The 16,837-nt window shown below is 45.8% G+C and overlaps 3 protein-coding genes and 1 long non-coding RNA gene across 6 annotated transcripts in view; all 4 read right to left on the bottom strand.

The window, feature by feature from the left end:
- Positions 1-16,837, bottom strand: part of SLCO2A1 (solute carrier organic anion transporter family member 2A1) — a 196,856-nt gene that overhangs the window by 53,587 nt on the left and 126,432 nt on the right. The window lies entirely within an intron of this gene.
- RNF168 (ring finger protein 168) lies at positions 1,005-8,439 on the bottom strand. The gene is made up of 7 exons (XM_065747841.1): positions 8,420-8,439; positions 6,767-7,104; positions 5,464-5,540; positions 4,432-4,608; positions 3,590-3,714; positions 3,200-3,287; positions 1,005-2,359 (listed from the first exon to the last, which is right to left on the bottom strand). The coding sequence occupies exons 2-7, from the start codon at positions 7,065-7,067 to the stop codon at positions 1,328-1,330; spliced, it is 1,800 nt and encodes a 599-aa protein (XP_065603913.1). The 5' UTR covers positions 7,068-7,104; positions 8,420-8,439; the 3' UTR covers positions 1,005-1,327.
- Positions 8,570-11,630, bottom strand: LOC136056339 (uncharacterized). Its single transcript, XR_010622930.1, has 3 exons — positions 11,539-11,630; positions 8,986-9,135; positions 8,570-8,607 (listed from the first exon to the last, which is right to left on the bottom strand). It is a non-coding gene; the product is annotated as an uncharacterized LOC136056339 (long non-coding RNA).
- On the bottom strand, positions 13,208-16,697 carry WDR53 (WD repeat domain 53). Of its 3 annotated transcripts, none has more exons than XM_065748335.1 (2): positions 16,192-16,697; positions 13,208-13,820 (listed from the first exon to the last, which is right to left on the bottom strand). In XM_065748335.1, exons 1-2 carry the CDS (start codon positions 16,669-16,671, stop codon positions 13,233-13,235), a joined length of 1,068 nt encoding a protein of 355 aa, XP_065604407.1. In that variant the 5' UTR covers positions 16,672-16,697; the 3' UTR covers positions 13,208-13,232. The 3 variants fall into 3 exon arrangements, with proteins under 3 accessions (XP_065604407.1, XP_065604408.1, XP_065604409.1); XM_065748336.1 differs by lacking the exon at positions 16,192-16,697 and adding an exon at positions 14,571-14,606; XM_065748337.1 differs by lacking the exon at positions 16,192-16,697 and adding an exon at positions 14,584-14,599.

Below are 16,837 nucleotides of genomic sequence, written 5' to 3'. Positions count from 1 at the left end.
TTCCTAGAGCTGAGCTGAAGTCTACAGATCATCCTTAAGATTTCAAATGTGTACTTGTTTGAACTTTTGCTATTCAGCGATGAGCACACACATTTCAGCAGCGTAAGATGGTGTTCTGCATATACTTGAAAAACATTACATCCAAAGGACAGCCAAAAGATGGCTTCACAACAGCAAAATAGAAAACTACATAACAGGAATGCTACTTCTGCTGACTAGCAGCTAGCAAACTTTTCCAAAGGGTTCAACTGGGCAGAGCCATCAGCCTCATAGCACATCTAGGCTGAAAATCTTTTGAATTATTTAACTATCAAACTCAACTGGAAGACAGTATTTTCTAGCCCTTCAGAAAATAATAATAATGAGCAACAGTTACAGCCAGGCATAGCAGTTGAACACCAGTTGAAAGTTAAATGAATCCCTAATCTTAGTTAAGTCATTACTGGTAACTCGTTTTCAGTTTCTTTTCCTCCTTTTGGTTTTACTTTCTCCATCCTCACTGTCTCCTGGACTAATAACTTCTGAATATTAGGTGCTTATAATCAGACTCAAATCAGTTTGCAAGTGAAAGTTAAACAGCAGTAAATACAGGCCAGATTGTGTAAGTTACAGGCTACTAGCAACAAGAGAACAAAATGAACAGAAGTAAACGCAAGCCCACAACCACTTCTGCTATTGGCATCTATGAGAGATCCTTGCCTCTGACTGTGGAAGAACAATCTTTTTTTCCCCCTTTGCCTTAGAAAGGGTCTGCTCTGTGAGAGGATGAGATACAAGGAAAATAACTTTGCAGGACTAGGTTGTCTGGTTGCAATCCTGTGAAGTGCCAAGCAAACACTGCAATTCAACAAATAAACCCAATTCCAGTGACAGAACAGTGCCTGTGCCTAATAAAGCCTCAATCTCACAGTCAGCAGACCACTAGGGACACATTTTGCTTCCTCTGGGGAATTTGCAGTCTCCCCATAAAAGGCTTTGAGTTTTTTTTTAAAAAGGATTCTAGGACCATCAGTTTCTTTGAATTTCAAACAATAACAGTATTTACACTCCAACATAAAACAAGAACAACTCGAAAATGCCAAGTCCTAGAAAATAAGCCATAGTCAAGAAAAGACTAAAACTTTTAAGGTCTAGAGGCGTAAGTCATTTAAACTTCTCAAAAACATTCACAGTACATTTTAATAGACAGTTTTGGTTACTCTTGCAGCCCGAAGTGATCCCTCAAAACCATCAGTTTTGTGAAGTGTTTAAGAGAAGCTTTGCCCGACAAACATTACCATGGTTTTAATTCCAATTAATTTAACCATGTGTCTGTGATTCTGCTGTTCTACTCAGTAACAGGGCTTTTCAGCATCTGAAGGATTGTCTTTTGTTTTCTCTTAGGCAGTGAATGAACATCATTTGAATCACTGGTATTAACAACACAATTCAAGACTTTTCCACTGCTGGGTGATTTCATTCGGACTCTGGTAGGAGACTGCCAGTTTTCATTGCAAGAACCTTTCTGACCTTTGTGGTGATTTGTTTCAATCTGTTTTTTTGCTAGTTTGGAGTCCTTTGCCATCTTAGAACTTCCTTTTCTAGAAGAGTCTTTCACAGATTGAGGTGTTTTAGTGCGAAGAAGGTACTCATCTGGAGATCCTTTTTGTCGGTTAAGTAGCCTCTCCTCTTTGTTGAATTGCCTTTGCAGCTGCAGAGCCAGAAGCCTATCCTGCTCCTCTTGCATATGTCTTTCATGGAGTTCCTTCTCAAAGGCTTTCTGCATTTGCAAATTAATATCACTTTTCCACTCCCCTTCTTCCTCTGAAGTTTCTGGAAAAGTTCTTCTCCTCTTGTCAAGCACACCCAAGTCAACCACTGTTTCAGCCAGTGGTTCTGGAGACTTCCTTTTTGGAGCCTCTTTAGTGTTTAGCAAATTCTCTGGTTTCTTTCCATCTGAATTTCCAGCCACCTTCATGAGATCACCTATTACACTTCTGCTGTCCGACACAGTATTTATTGCTAACTGAATACAAGTACTAGTTGCAGCACAGTTTTCAAGGTTTTTGCTTCCCACATGTGTTAAACTGTCTCTATCCACTTCTACTCCACCTTCTTTGGATCCAGGAGGAATTGTTTTAGTCCCTTCTCCTTCTGCAGTTCCACAAGATTTATTGAGGCAGTTCGGTTCATCTGTATTTTTCTCCTTGTCAGTCGTGGTCTTCTCTGAAGCTGAATCATTTAGGAAGTTAATATATGTCTCCATAAACAAATCCTGAGTGCTGGAACATTTGGTCACACCAGTCAGCTGTGGAGACAGCGTTGGCATTTCCTCTTGCTCATCTTGGCCCTCAGTACTGCTGCCTTTGTTGTTACTGATCTGAAGAAAAGAAAAAGAGATCCCTAATTAAATGCATTTATTAAAAGCCAATGGATGTAAATAAAATGCAGATGTTTTATCAACTGCTCATAGCTACTCTGGGATATTAACTCGGGTTCCTCTTTAAAAAGAATGAGTAAACAGAATTGTTAAATAAGCATTCAGAACAATCTGCAGAAGCACAGAGAAAAGACCAAAAAGAACTGCAGCGCTCCCCTGCTATCAGTGCCTCCAATCAGCTGCTCAAGGTATTAGCCTGCTCATCTCCAAAGCCTCGCAGGAAAGATCCACACAGATGCAGAATGATGAAAAGCAGAGTGCAATGAATGAGCTCCAGAATAATTATTAGAGAGTTTCATATGCTGCAGCTCAGAGTTCACTGAAAATCTGAACGTAAATATTTACTTCTTCAGAAACCAGGAGTAGGCATCATTGAAATCACACACACACACACACAAACAAACAAAACTGCCAAACTCAAGGAAAAACTCAAAAGTAATTAAAATTGTTTGTGGACGTGGTGATAATCTGCAAATTGAGGAGGCTCAGGCACAAGATACAAGCAGACTTAAAACTTCGAAGTTCTTCCCAGTGTTCAAGTTAACCAGTGCCACTGTGTAGATATAGATATACAAGGTAACAATAAAATAAGCTGGAGGTGCACCTGCTGACTGTCACGCCTGGTTTCTTCCCCTTCCACTTTTGTGAATCATGAATACTGAAGGCAGCTCATAAAATAGAAATATGAATTGCCCAGAGCTGAAAGGCATTACTACAGGCAAAGCAGGGAGTAACCTTCAATTGCTAACACTGAGATTTGTAATAGAAAGATTCTATTACCACGCAGCCAGTGTCAGTCCTGTCTCCCTCTGTCTCCCTGGGGGATGAAGCTGACTGTGACGTGTGACGATGCTTTGGAGTCAGATATCTTAAAGGAAGGAAAAAACAAAAAAAAGTACACTGGTTAAAACCTTCTTTCTTTTTTTGCATTGACAGTCCCTTGTATTAATCTTGATCTCAGCTTCTTTCTGATAATAACAAAAGAGGGGTGAGGGCATCTCTTCTCCTCCATGTTTTCCTATAAGGAGATGCTTCAGTATTCAACAACCTACAGAGGCCCAAATTATACAGAGAAGTCAGGCTGAAGAGCTCAAGGCAGCACATGGAACAGAAAGGCATTCTAATGAGAAGCAGATCACTAATTATAAAACAGAAACTTGGTTTTCTTACTTCTGAATGTCCCCAGAGTTGCTTGGTTTGTTCTTTGTCTTGCACAGATTAGCTGGGAGTGACTCACAGGAGAAGCTGTCTCCTCGTGAAGAACTGCTGAGCACATGTTCTCCCAAACTGTCATTCTTCAATGACAAAGAAAACCAGCGTTATATCAAACAAAACACAACACAAACAGGAGAACTACTTCTGTCCCTCTGCTACAGAATTAGTTACTTCTGTCCAAGGGATTGCAGAAAAATGATTAATAGTTACGCTATAAGAAGTTCTGTACATGCTTCCATATCTGGCTATAGGTGACAAGAAACACGTTGTGGTTGAATAAACTCTCAGGTTACATTTTTAGGACTACCAAAAAAAGCAAACAAACAAACAAAACACACAACCAACCAAAATGCCAAAACAAAAGTAACAAAAATTTTAAAACTACAAAAAATCCCAAACCTAAGTTAAACTTTCTCGAACATCATCATGTGTTCCTTTCCCCAGTACGTGAGGATATAGACCTCAATGTCTTTCAAAACAGAATGTTTAAATTCACAGGGAAAAGGAAGTAGCCAGAAGAAAGCCAACGTTTTAAAACGTTTTGCAGCAAAAAGTTCCTACACCCATTTCAAGTGCCTCCTCTACAGGTAGAAATGCTCGGGGGTATTTCACCCTCATGCTGGTTCATCACAAGTTAAAGGCCAGCCTAGGAGCTGAAGTACTGATAGTTGACAAAAGCTTTCCATTACAATTCAGGCAAAGTTAAGTTACTCAGAAGTATAACTTTCGCTCTAAAAAGTCTAGGCTGCTTAATGCTAAACAAACCTTAGAAAATGTCCCCTTTCACATTAACTCACCAAGCTGTTACTCAGCTGCCATGCCAGCTCCTCATCTTGTTTAAGCTGTTCCTCCATCTTCTTTCGTCTTTCTTCTGCCAATCTGTGTTCTTCCTCTTCTTCTGCTAGCAGCTTTTGGATGTATTCCTCACTCGCCTTGTTCTCTTCTTGCTCGTGTGCTCGCCTTTCTGCCTCCACCTGAAAAAGAATTTTTTATAAAGGTATGCAGTTGTGACTAGCACTGGGCTCTGCATCAGAATTAACACTCCTTCAGCATTGAAATGAAATCATTCCAGCTGTCTGACTGTACTTCCCACAGAATGTGCTTGATCAGAAAAGTCTGCAAAAGTTTCAAGCCCCAAAGCCACTGATTAAAGCAAATGGGGCCTTAAAAAGAAATCCATCCTTCGGCCCTGACTTTGAGTGATAGACACTAAGCCTGCAGTACAGCAGCTTCACCAGTACTTGGAGGTGGCATAAGCTGAAAGTGCCACCAGAAAATGCATCCGCAAGCCAACACACACAGCTGAATAAACAAGGTCTGCTCTTTCAGCTTCTATCAACTGTGTGTCTGAACAAGACTGTCACCTTCCATTGTTAGCAATGGTTGCTAGCTCTTGCTGAAGAGAGCGCCTTCTGTCCTTCCTCTAATCCTTCCACATGTTATCCAGAACTCAGAAGCAACACAGCAGTGGCAGCACAGTTTAGCATCATAACAAGACGGGGAATCCCTTTCTGAGATATGAAACTTAACAGCCAGAAGTAAACCTATCTCTGTGCACTCTTTTCTTTTCCTTACTCAACATTTCTTACATGTAGAGGCCACAGAGCCTTCTTACGTATGGTCTTGTGACTATGTAGCCCTCTGAGAGTCTCTTCAATAACAGATAAACATGGACTTCACGCTTCAGAAATGACCAGCGTGTTCCTGTAGCAACAATGCCCTTTTAAATACCTTCCTTTTTTTGTTAAATAACATTTCAGCATTGTGGGAACAATTGAAATAACTAGATTCAAAGCATTTTTTGCTTTTAAATATATTTTCAGACTTACCTTGCTAACCTCTGCTTCATATTCCTGTCTCAGTTCCCCAGGTTTGCTCAGCTGGTGTTGTGGATGGGGGACAAAGACTAATTGAGAGGAAGGGGGTAATAAAAAAGAGTGAGCAACAAAGCAAGATCACGACACATTTTAACAAAAGATCATTTGCATACCTTGTCACAGGAATGGCTTAGGTCAAGTCATTTGACCAAAGTAAAATAACACAAAATACAAAAGATAAAGGCACTATGTTACAAAGCAGCAGGAACAGACAGCATTTTCCAAGCTCTGTATATGAAGCAAATATGCATGCTGATAATAACTCTTGCTTTTTCCCACTAACAACTTCACAGTAAGCAAAAAAGAAGCAGAACAACGTGTAGTAAAGACAGCCTACCAAAGGAGTTGGAAATGCTATCCACTTTTCAGTTTCTTCACTTATTTTTTAAATATGTTGCTTTCTGCTAAGGATGTTCTGTTTTATAGACCTAGCTAAAATACTCCAATCTGCCAAGGGGCCAAGTTGGCCCTTCAAAATTCAGGATTCTGAGTCCTATGTCATTTTAATACAACAAACCTAAAGGACACAAAGAAAAATCTGCTCGTGTTTTACTCTTCAGAAATGCTAAGGTTACCACGTCCATTTTTCTCTGAGGTGTGTTAAACATCCAATGCCAGTGCCGCTGGGAAGAACAGAAAGTGGTGCGGGGAAAGTGTTGCCTCTCCCAGATACAAAAGCGTCAGGAGGGATCACATTTGAACGGAGGTTACAATGTAAAAAACCCTCATACCCTTCTTCAGGGAGGGAGTCAGATGTCACTTCCTTCTAACATCACAATTTTAGGCTCTAAGAAGCTTAGATAGACTGAAGAGCTGGAATTTCTAATGAATCTAATTAAGAGAACCTAAAAGTTGAAAAAACAAACAAAAAAAACCCACCCAGGTTTAACCACTTAATGTTAAACCTCAGCCACATCTTGATAGGGATAAACACACCTACAAACAGCTGAAGTTGTATCAGTAATAGCTGCTTTTGCAAGGACAAGGAACCGTACAGCAACGCTTGGTGCAAAAAGCAGGAACAAATATCCACTCAAGTGGACAGTATTACTTACAGCTTACCCACCCTGTACTACAGAAAAAAGGCAGGGCTGCTGCCCAGCCCTGCAGGTCCCTTCACAGCACAGCTCTGGCACTGCATTTTCCAGCAACAACACAGAGCATCTGCGTGCAGTACCTCACGACACCCAAAGCCCACTAACATAATTACTTTGGTAAAGCACAGACATCTCAGTACAAGTGACGTTCTACTTACTTTCCTCTTCCAAATCCTGTCCGTTAATTCTACGCTCACATTCCTTGGGATATTTCTTCTGAATCTTCTCCCAGAATTCCCAGTTGATGAGAGTATTTCTGCGGGCATTATACCGTGCCCACGAAGAGACACGACGCCGACAAAAAGGGCAGCAGAGACTGGCGTTTTCAACTGTCAGCTGGAAGCAAGAATTACAGACGGTATGGTTGCACGGCAGGGTCACGGGCTCCACAAACACCTCCATGCAGATCTGGCAGAGGCAGTCAGCTAAGGAAAGCGGAGCCTCCGATTTCTTCGCCATATTGGCTCGAAGCTCAGAGACAAGTTAACAGCAGTACCTGAAAGCAGAAAGAAACATGTATTTTACCAGAAAACTGTTTTCTAACTACCTTACTAAAAGCATATTTAAGAAAGCTGGTAGCTTTTGTTCATAGTCCCAGAAATTTCTGACGTACAGAGGAAGATGCAAGTCTTAACAGAAGCCCTGGCAAAGCAAGGATTCCTGCTGCAGCTCCCTGCGATCTGCAGCAGAGGTTAGCAGGCAGTAACATGGGAAAAAGAGGTAAAGATGTCTTCCAACATTTATTCTCTGACAGTTACAAGCTAAGGTCGTGTTCGGTGGATGTTATCACAGGTACTGAATTAACTTTCAAGTCAGTCCATTTTCTGGTATGTGTGCATCCTTCAGGGGTCGATTCTAGGACAGACTTAGCTCCACGTGAAGCGGAGCTCTCCCTGCGTATGAGGCTTTTCCTTCTGCTCTCTTTTGTTTGCTTAGGCTGGAACTCAAAAGTCAAAATACTTCTTGGTCTAACAAATAGAAGCAAAGATCTATCCAACGCATTCAGTGCTTCAGTGCCTCCCACCACGACCTGTATGGCTTAGAGCAGTGCAGATCAGCCAACCCTCCTCAAATGATTTTCCACTTGACCTGGAACGGCGCAACAGAAAGTAAGAACAAAACACACCCTCCCTGCAGCAAAAAGGACAAAAATATGATTTTTCAAGTTACAGAAATTAAGAACAAAAGCAAAACATCAGAAGGTCGCACAAAGACAGAACTTTCTGGCAGAATGGCAGCAACAGTTCGACCCCAGATAACCCACAGAAACTGATATTGAGACAGAGGCATACGAAGGTGGCTTCTGGTGGTTTTGCTCTCCCTTAACACAACAGATCTTCTATTTTTCAGAAGAGACGCTGGATAACACAGGGACACTCAGCTGTACAGGCCCCTGGATCAAACCACCTGCACAGTCCGCGTGTACCTCCGCCGGGCCGAGGCCTTCCAGCTGCCATACACAGACTGCTGCCCACTGCTCAGGGTGAAGGCGGCTCCGCGAGTCCAGGAGGAGTCTGCACGGCGCAGGTCCAGGCAGGCGTCCGCAGGGCTCTGCGTTACACGTTAACACCTTACCAGAGATGGCGCGGGAAGCAGGGCGCGGGCAGCAGCTCTCCAACCGCAGGAGCGGGGCCCACAGCGGCGCCGCGGGAAGCGCAGGGCCGGCAGGGCGCGGGGCAGCTCGGCAGCGGGCGGGCCCGCCAATCAGGGATGCCGGGGGGGTCCGAAGCGCGCCGGCCCGGCCGCACTGCCCTCGGCCCGCCAGGCGGCCCCGCCTCACCCGCACACGCGCGGAGTCCCGCCGCTCTCACCTCCTAGCTCCGGCGCTCGCAGGCCTCCACCCGCCGCGCTCCGCCCTGCGGGAAGGAAGGCTGCGCGGGAAGAGCCTGGAGTACGGCCGCGGCTTCCGGCGGGGTGCGGAGCTCTGCCCTCTGACTGCGGACATGGGAAGCGGAGCTGATTCGGCGCCGCACGGCTTCTCTGCTCAGCGAGAGCTGCTCTGCTGAGTTCAGCGTGCCCGCTTGGGAGACGAGCAGCCCAACCACCCGACCCACCCGCCGCATCTAACCGTAACCTCGCATGCTCGCAGTACCGAGCTCCTGGCCTTGCTAGCAGAGGGGAATCCGTGTTCTTTTTCCCCACACACAGTGGGGACGGGTGCACAAAATACCCCACGTCCCTGGTCTCTGGGAAGTGGCACGGCTCTTTACCATGCAAATACTTATTTCAAATAAACAACTGTTTACCACTTGAATCGAAGGAACCTTACTCTCCCCTTAGTAATTCGAGCTGTGCCCAGGTTCTATAAATACACATTGAAGTGCAAATACCACCTGCAGGTGCAGGGCCCAGGTGCTGCCCCTTCCCTGCTGCCAACCTGTCCTCCAGTGCCGATGTCCACGCCGTGTCCCGGCTCCTCTCCTTCTCCAGGAGCTCGGCCTGCACATCAAACTTCTGTGCCAGCTTCTGCAGACTCAAGTCCAGGTCTTGGAACCGTGTCTCCAAGGCTTGCAGTCTGCTTTCTACTCTGGGGAGTGGGAAACAGGCATTTATTTAGAACTTGTGCCTTAATGCACTGTGCTTTCTGCATCGGTGTGGTCACACATTCCACTAAACTGACCCAGACCAGATACTGAGGTTCCTCCCAAGCCAACTGTGAGTTCAGTTACTTCTTTTACAGATTCATGCACCATTTGAAATTCCATCTTCTGAAACCACCTATGTCTCTTTGATCCTTCCCTGGCACAGAACTCTCATAATTTGTATTATTAGGAAAGGTTTGTGTTTAGGTATATCTGTGTTCGCGTTGTAGGTATCAACCATTTGCACAAATGTTAGCAGTAGGAGGTATTTTTACTTTTCTAACGTTGAGGTCATTTTTGCTTTTACTTGTACTGTCCTGATATCCTCAACCCTCTTCATTTGGCATCGAACAGAACTTATTCTTCCTCAGATAACAAATTATGCAAATGATCAACCAAGCCAACTTCAGTGGCTTTTGTTCTCTGTTGGCTTTTCCTGCTTTGGTTTTCCCTTTTGTATGGTGGGTTTTCTGCAGAGCAGATACCTGATGGGAGGACATTAGTGAAACAGCAATAACGATACTGCTGAGTTTTGTAGCTAATATTTATTCACTGCTTTTTCATAGCTTGACATCTGCTGTAGTTTTCCTTATTAACAAACTGTACTCTCTTGCATTAAAATCCTAAATATGTTTTTTTTGTGATTTACACTAAATATGCGATTTTGTGATTTTATGTGATTTATTAGAATAGCAGCCTCCCCCATTGATTTGTGTGATTTTCTTTGTGTTTTACTGGCAGAACTTCAGGCTTTATCAAGTAGTTGCTACATTTTATTACAAAAAACCTTTTTTTTCCTTTGGCTCTTCTTCATCTGCAGTTCCTTCTGCTGCTTCTGTTACTGTTATCATTGTATCATCCTCATGTTTAGGGAACTGGATCTTGAACTGCAGCCTTCCTGTGTTGAACTATCAACATCTTTACCTCTTGCTTGTTAACACCCTATTTTATTTTATCTCTAGCTGTGACTTTTTTTTTTTTTTAACAGGATAAATTACACAGTGTCTTTCAGGTGATGTGACTAGACTTGTGCCCCATAGCCTTGTCTACATCAGATGTTGGTTACTGAGATTGTGACAGAGCAGTCCAACTGAGAGAAAGGATCTAAATGAATTCAGGTTCTCTGCTAGAATGTGTTTGGAGAATATAAACATTTAGTTTCTCCCTGGCATAGGTTGGTTGGTATGGCATAGCACTAGCAACCTGGAACACAGAGGTATTGGAGTTTTTGTTGTCTGATGAGGATTTTCACATATGGAGAAGAGATTGTCTCTGTTACAGCAGTACTGCTGTTGCAGCAGATGGCTGATCTTTGAAGTATTTTTGTAATTGGAATATAAAAGCAAATATTAATATCTGAAACATTAATCTCATGAACAGAAGTACTGCTTTTCACCAGCAGGGATACTAAGTGAGTGCACCTAAGTTAGCACAGGTTTCTTGGCTGATACCACTTGCACAACACATAGGGTATATATGGAAATACATACGTGAAAATCCACTGAAAGTGAGCACTGTCTTGTCTTTTAACTGTGGGGGGTGTCAGATCCTTTCTCCACCCTCCCTTCCTGACGAGCAGTGGCTGTGGCTCTGGTTTGGTGCTGCTGCTGTTGTCTGCCTGGCTGACCAGACGCCATCTAGCAGTGACAGCGCTGTTGCATGCACAGATGGTCAGGTGCCAGCAGGGGAAGCAGGCGCCGGACTACTTCAAATGAAGCCAGCGAACCTGCCGATCAAGGCTTTTTTGCAAGCCTCTTCATGTACAGGCTTCGGAAATGGAAGGTGACCCAGCGTTACCTATGTCCCAGTTCCTTGGTCACAAAGATTTTCCTTCTTAAAATATCTAAGAACGGTTTACCTTGTTTTTTGTCAACTATAATCTCTTACTTACTGAGGTATTTTCCCAAATGTGGAAGTTCATTCCCAGTCTCCCATTTGCAGCACAACTACAGCAGAGTGCAGACAGAATTTCCCATTACCTAGAGGCTCCTGGCAGTGCTCCACGCAGCTACCAGCCTTTGCTGATCAAGCACTTGCACACAGACCTGCAGCAAGCAGCCAGACCAGCAGCTTGAAGCTGGCAAAGATGGTGCTCACAAAGTGCTGTAGCCCTCTGTTGTCTCCTTCCTCACCGACAAATGAAGAAGAAACAGAGGATTGTCCATGAACTACCCTGTTCCCACATACACACCATACTTACATCCTATTACCTGTGAAAGCTTCCAAAGTACAGGTTATCTTGCTAACAGACCACAGCATAATCTCGTCACTCTCCCCCTGCCCCAGTCCTGTATGCCACTTGTCCTTCCTCATCCCCTATCATAGCATTAGCACAACCCTTTAAAGACCTGTTTAATGTCTTGCTCAGGGAGCGCAGGGATATGCTGTCTTTAGCCATCTTCCTGGAGGAAAGAAGTCAAGCTGGGGTGGGCTCCAGTTGTCTCTCCCAGTGCAGTCAACAGCACGGCCGGGGGCTCTGACTCCTGCAGGAGAGTGATTGCACTGGGGCTTTTAATAGACTGTCCATCCAAATATAACTCACAGATGCATACACATGCTCCTGAACGTACTACAAATCAAATTACACAACTGGACCTCTGCCTCTGACCCACTGATCTCATCCATCTGCAGACACAAGGGAATAATGAGAAGGAAAAATCTAGTCTGTCTGTTTGCTGTTCACAGTTATTTATCCACACTGCCTTCAAGCTCCTCTCCTTGGCCAGACTCCTGCTTTTAAAGGCTGTACAAACAGGTTGCTGCTGGGCTGTTCTCTTGCTTTGAAGGAAAGCTGGATTTGAATGAGGATGACTGGTACGTGGCCACAGGGAGCTGCTTCTGAAGGCAAAAACCCACACCACTGAAATCTTATCCATAAAGGATATGGATATTTGCAGGAGCTGGCCATGCAAAAACAAACAAAAACCTTACTTTTTTTTTTCAATTAAAAAGAAAAAAAAGGGAAGGCAAGTAATGTGCATCTGGCAACACCATGGCCAGTGTAACAAGGCAGCACAGAACCCACATCAGCCAAGCAGGCCTGTGCCCAGCAGAAGGCATTGAGTCTTTGCCTGTGAAAACTGCAGGACAAAACCTGAAGAAAAAAAGGTGGTTTTTTTTTCTTCTTTTAATTACTTGTCCATTCCATGGGTGGTCTGGTATCAGTCAAACATCATTCCTATTCATCATCCTCCCCACTTTCAACTTGCGAAGTAAGAGATGTTTCTAACAAGGCATAACTGCCAAGTTTGGCTTGTGGTGTTTCTAGCAGCTTTGGGAAATCCATGGAAGTATTCAGGTAAGGCAGAACAGTGCATTTGTCCCTTTGTATTTACCCCCATTGCCCATAAATACAAAACTTTGCACAGCACCTACATCTGGCAATATCTGAGTGAGCATAAACACACAGGAGCAGTGAGAAAAAGCATTTATTAAGACAAATGTAATAGTTATTTTTCTCTCTGGGAAGAACAACTCAGTGCAGAGGACGGCTGACCCTTCAGACAGATGTTAACATTTTCCCCATCTTCTTTATTACTGCAGTGTGGAAAAAAAATCCAGTTGACTGTGACTGTTAAAATAATTTGATTGCTTGCTAGTAAGTTAAGGCTTCTCTAGTCTTACATACAAAATAAAACTGTTCTTCCAAGAGATCCAGCTCATGCTAACTGTGGCACAATTGAACAGGGAAAGTAAAATAAAGCACTGAAATTGTTTCAAACAGAAGGAGCTCAATTACATCTCAATTAATGGTCATCCTCATTTAGCATAGTGGGTTTCCATGTTAGCATAAATTTTCTCCTGCAACTTTAGTTCTATCAGGACAATTATAAACTAAATGCCAGCCCACATGAAACAGCTGCAGTGAGCACTACCAGCTGCTGAAAATGTAACACCAGGTCAATGTCATCGTGAGCATCTGTGTGAGAACACAGCGAATCCTGAGCACGCAGGAGGCCCCGTTCAGTTCACTGTCAACTGGAGTCATATTTTGAATGCAGAGAAATTATTCTTCCCCACAAGTTTCTGTAAGCTTCAGTGCCTAAGACTCTGGCAACGGATAAACTGATATAGAACTACTCTGATCAGCAACCAACACTCTCCTGGAGCCTTTGATCTCTGTGCACGTGATCCAGTTCACCTTCTCTCCGTGCTCGATGCTTAGCTTTGGTGAAATTCTAGCACGGTCATTGGAAGCCACTTTGTTGAGCTTTCCATCTCTTCTGGAGGTGGCGGCTGCTTGGCCCTTCCTTTTATGGAGCGACTTTGCTGGACTTTTCTGCTGCTTTCCAGCGTCACTGCTGACATCCCAGAGCAAGACTTTCCCATCGTTTCCCCCAGTCAACAGCCAGTACGACTCCGGCACGAAGAGGACCTGCGACACTCCCAAGCTATGACCTTTAAACTCCAGCTCACGTTCAAATTTGGGACCACTGACTCTGAATATTCTGACTTTACCATCTTGAGCTCCGCAGCCAAAGATGCTGCCGCACGATGCGACAGACAGGGAATGTGCAAGTGGGGGGTTAAAGAGCTGGCCGGCCGACTGCAGGCTGTCTTCCTCTGTTCCACACTCCTGCAAGTTCGTGGTCCACAGGGGGCGAGCTTTCTGCAGGTTCCACAGCATCACCTTGGAAAAGATAAAATGAATCCATCATTTTTCCATTTGACTTCAAAGAACACCAACTGTAGCATCTGATTCTTAAGCAGGATCGGTTCCTTTTACTAACAAAAATAAAATCAAGTTTTTTGCTCAGGCAGAGCAAGGACCACACATGAGCATAGGAGATGCAAGATCTGCTGCAAGAAATGTTTGAAGTTTACCTATGGCAAATCTTTATCACATGTTCTCCAAGCCATCACAGTGCCCTTCCCAGCAGAGTTAATGGCTCTGGAGTATAAAATGGATGGAAAAGCTGTTCTAAATGCTTCTCCATTCATCTCAGCATTAGTAATCATGAGATATTGCACATCTTAATGATTTATAAGGAGGGACAAGGAAGCGTTAGCAGCGACCAAAAAGAGCTTCATCATTCTGAATTTTAGTTCTGTTTCTGGGACATAACTGTCCTAAGATAACGACTTTCATTAATGTGTTTGAGAAATGGAAGAGCAAAAGGTAAACAGTAGTTCAGTCCCTGAATTTTAACCATATATATAAATATATATATATATATGCACTTTTAATATTGCATTAATAGATCTGGTTTGTCCTGTTAGCAAACGAAGATTGAGCACGCTCTTCCTGATAAGATGCAGGCAGTTTTAGACTTGCTTTTGAAATGCCACAGCACCTGCAAGCTGCTCATGAAGCACTGTGCCTTCACACGAACCCTGCATCTACCACACAACAATTCAAGTGCAACAGATTATACTGCACCTGTTAACATAACTCTCTGAATACTTTTATAGTATGAATTAATGATTTTTTCCAAGGCCAGCAGATATCAAAGTGCATCACATTCTCCTGCAGTATTGGTATGCTCTTTGCTTATCTGGAATCCACTTACTCGTTCCCCCCTGCTTTTCCCTTTTAGCAGTGACTGCTGCTGCATTAGAACTGCTTTGCTACCAACAAGGAAAACTTTCCTGTGATGACTGTGCGAAGCAGAGTACATCAGAGGGGACAGATCTTAACACGTAGGTCAAACACTCCCGTTCTCACCACAGACAGCATCAGCTCCATGAATTAAACAAGTGGTGACAAGTCAGCTATGTTCTGCCCTCGTGGCACTTTCCCTGCTCCCATGGCGCCTTTGGAAATAATACTAGTGACCGAAATTTCAGTTCTCATCAGCTGCTGCCTCCATTAAGCAACCCAGTTTTCTCACGCAGAAATAGTACGTTAATGGTTACACTTTGATCAAGGGTTTGCAGCCATTTTAGGGACCTGAAATTAAGCAACCTGTGTAAGGTGCTGAGCATTTACTGCTGCTCTTCAGTACCTCCAAAACAAAGTTTCTCTAAGTACTTTATTTAATGTCCTATCTCTGCCTTTTAGTCAACGGTGGACAAGTGTAGAGGATATTTTAACACCTGGGAAACTTCTACCAGTCAACCTCTGCTTGAACAAATATACTTCCAGAGTTCTGACGAATGGTGGCTTTAAAATAAGGTGATGTTTAAGAACACAGTGAAACTGCTTGATGCTGTCAAAGGAAACATCCCACTAACACCACCAGAACCACGGAGACCTTTGTAGAAGTGTCAGTTTTAATCTCAGGCTAAAGCAGGAACATGGTCAGACCTCAAACCACTGGGAAGGAAGTCCCAGGGTGGGTTCGGCCCAGAGCACAGCAGCTGAGCAGTGGCCTCGTGGTGGCTGCAGCTCACGGGGAGCGATGGGCAGCGCTGAGCTCTGCTCTGTGTGACAGATAGTGTCTGAGGGAACGGTGTGGGTCTGTGATGGGGGGGGCAGGGAGGGGCTCTGCCCCACAGGGCGGTGGGCACAGACAGCCCCAGTGCTCAGGGAGCGTTGGGACACTGCTCTGAGACACTGGGTTTGGGAGGTGCAGTGTGGGGCCGGGGGTTGGCCCTGGTGATCTGTGTGGGTCCCTTCCAAGCCGGCATGTTCTGTGACTGTGTGTGGCATGCAAAGGACAGAGGTTCCCCGTGACGAAGCGGAGAAGCGTAAAAGGCAAAGGATGTTCGGCGCAGAATTGCAGGAGGTTGCTACAAACGGGATAAACTTATAGCAACAATATGGTCACAGCAGCCAGGTAGCTGTGTCTCTGGCTGGCACCCGGCCTGCCCCGGGCACAGCACTGTCTGCAGCAGCTCGCTCGGGATAACCGCTGGTTTCACACGGCTGGGCAGAACTGATGTGGGCACAGCCGCTGTGTGCCGTCCCTCAATTCCTCCGTGCCAACCACATCCACACTGCAGCTACGAGTGGAGCCCGGGGTGTGATGCCACAGCACCCTCAGTAAGGCCCCGGGTGGAGACGCGGGCACCCCAGTACCGTCTGTCCGCCATCCAGCTGCCCCCGCTACGCACGTCACCTGCATGTCCAGCCCGCACGACACGAGGCTCTGCGGCCTCCCCGGCCGAAAGGCGACGGACGAGCAGATGTTGGCGTGCCTCAGGGTGCGGACGACTTTCTTGCTCTCCAGATCCACGACCTTGACGGCCCCGGAGTCGTCCGCCGCGGCCAGCAGGTCCCCGCCGTCGCCGAGCGCCAGGCAGTTCACGTCGTCGTCGTTGAAGCGGAGCCGCTCCACGGGCTCTCGCAGCGCCCGCACGTCCAGCAGCGCCACGGCCGCGCCGTGCGCGGCGTACAGACGGTGCGGGCAGCGCGGGGAGAACGCCAGCGCCGCCACGTCGTCCTCGGCGGGGGACAGCCGCAGCCGCCCCGCGGGGCCGCCGTCCCGCCCCCACAGCGCCAGCTCGCCGCGCTCGGCCCCCGAGGCCACCGGCCCCTCGCGGCCGGCGCCGAGGCACAGCACGGAGGCGGAGTGGCCGCCCTCCCACCTGACCGCCATGGCCGTGGGCGCGGGGCCGCTTCCTCGGCGCGGACGCCGGCTCCGCGCATGCGCGGCGGGCGGCTCGGGGCGGGCGGCGATGGCGGCGCGCGCCCCCTCGCCCTGAGGCCTCGGGCGGGCGGGCGGAGCGCTGGGCCCGGGCCCGCCGCCACCGCCACCGCCGGCA

Source organism: Cyrtonyx montezumae, unplaced genomic scaffold (genome assembly GCF_038088225.1).
Source record: "Cyrtonyx montezumae isolate F1298 unplaced genomic scaffold, pur_monq_1.0 scaffold_5, whole genome shotgun sequence".
Classification (NCBI taxonomy): Eukaryota; Metazoa; Chordata; class Aves; order Galliformes; family Odontophoridae; genus Cyrtonyx; species Cyrtonyx montezumae.
Note: the sequence above shows the minus strand (reverse complement) of the source record. Positions and strands in the feature narration are given on the sequence as shown.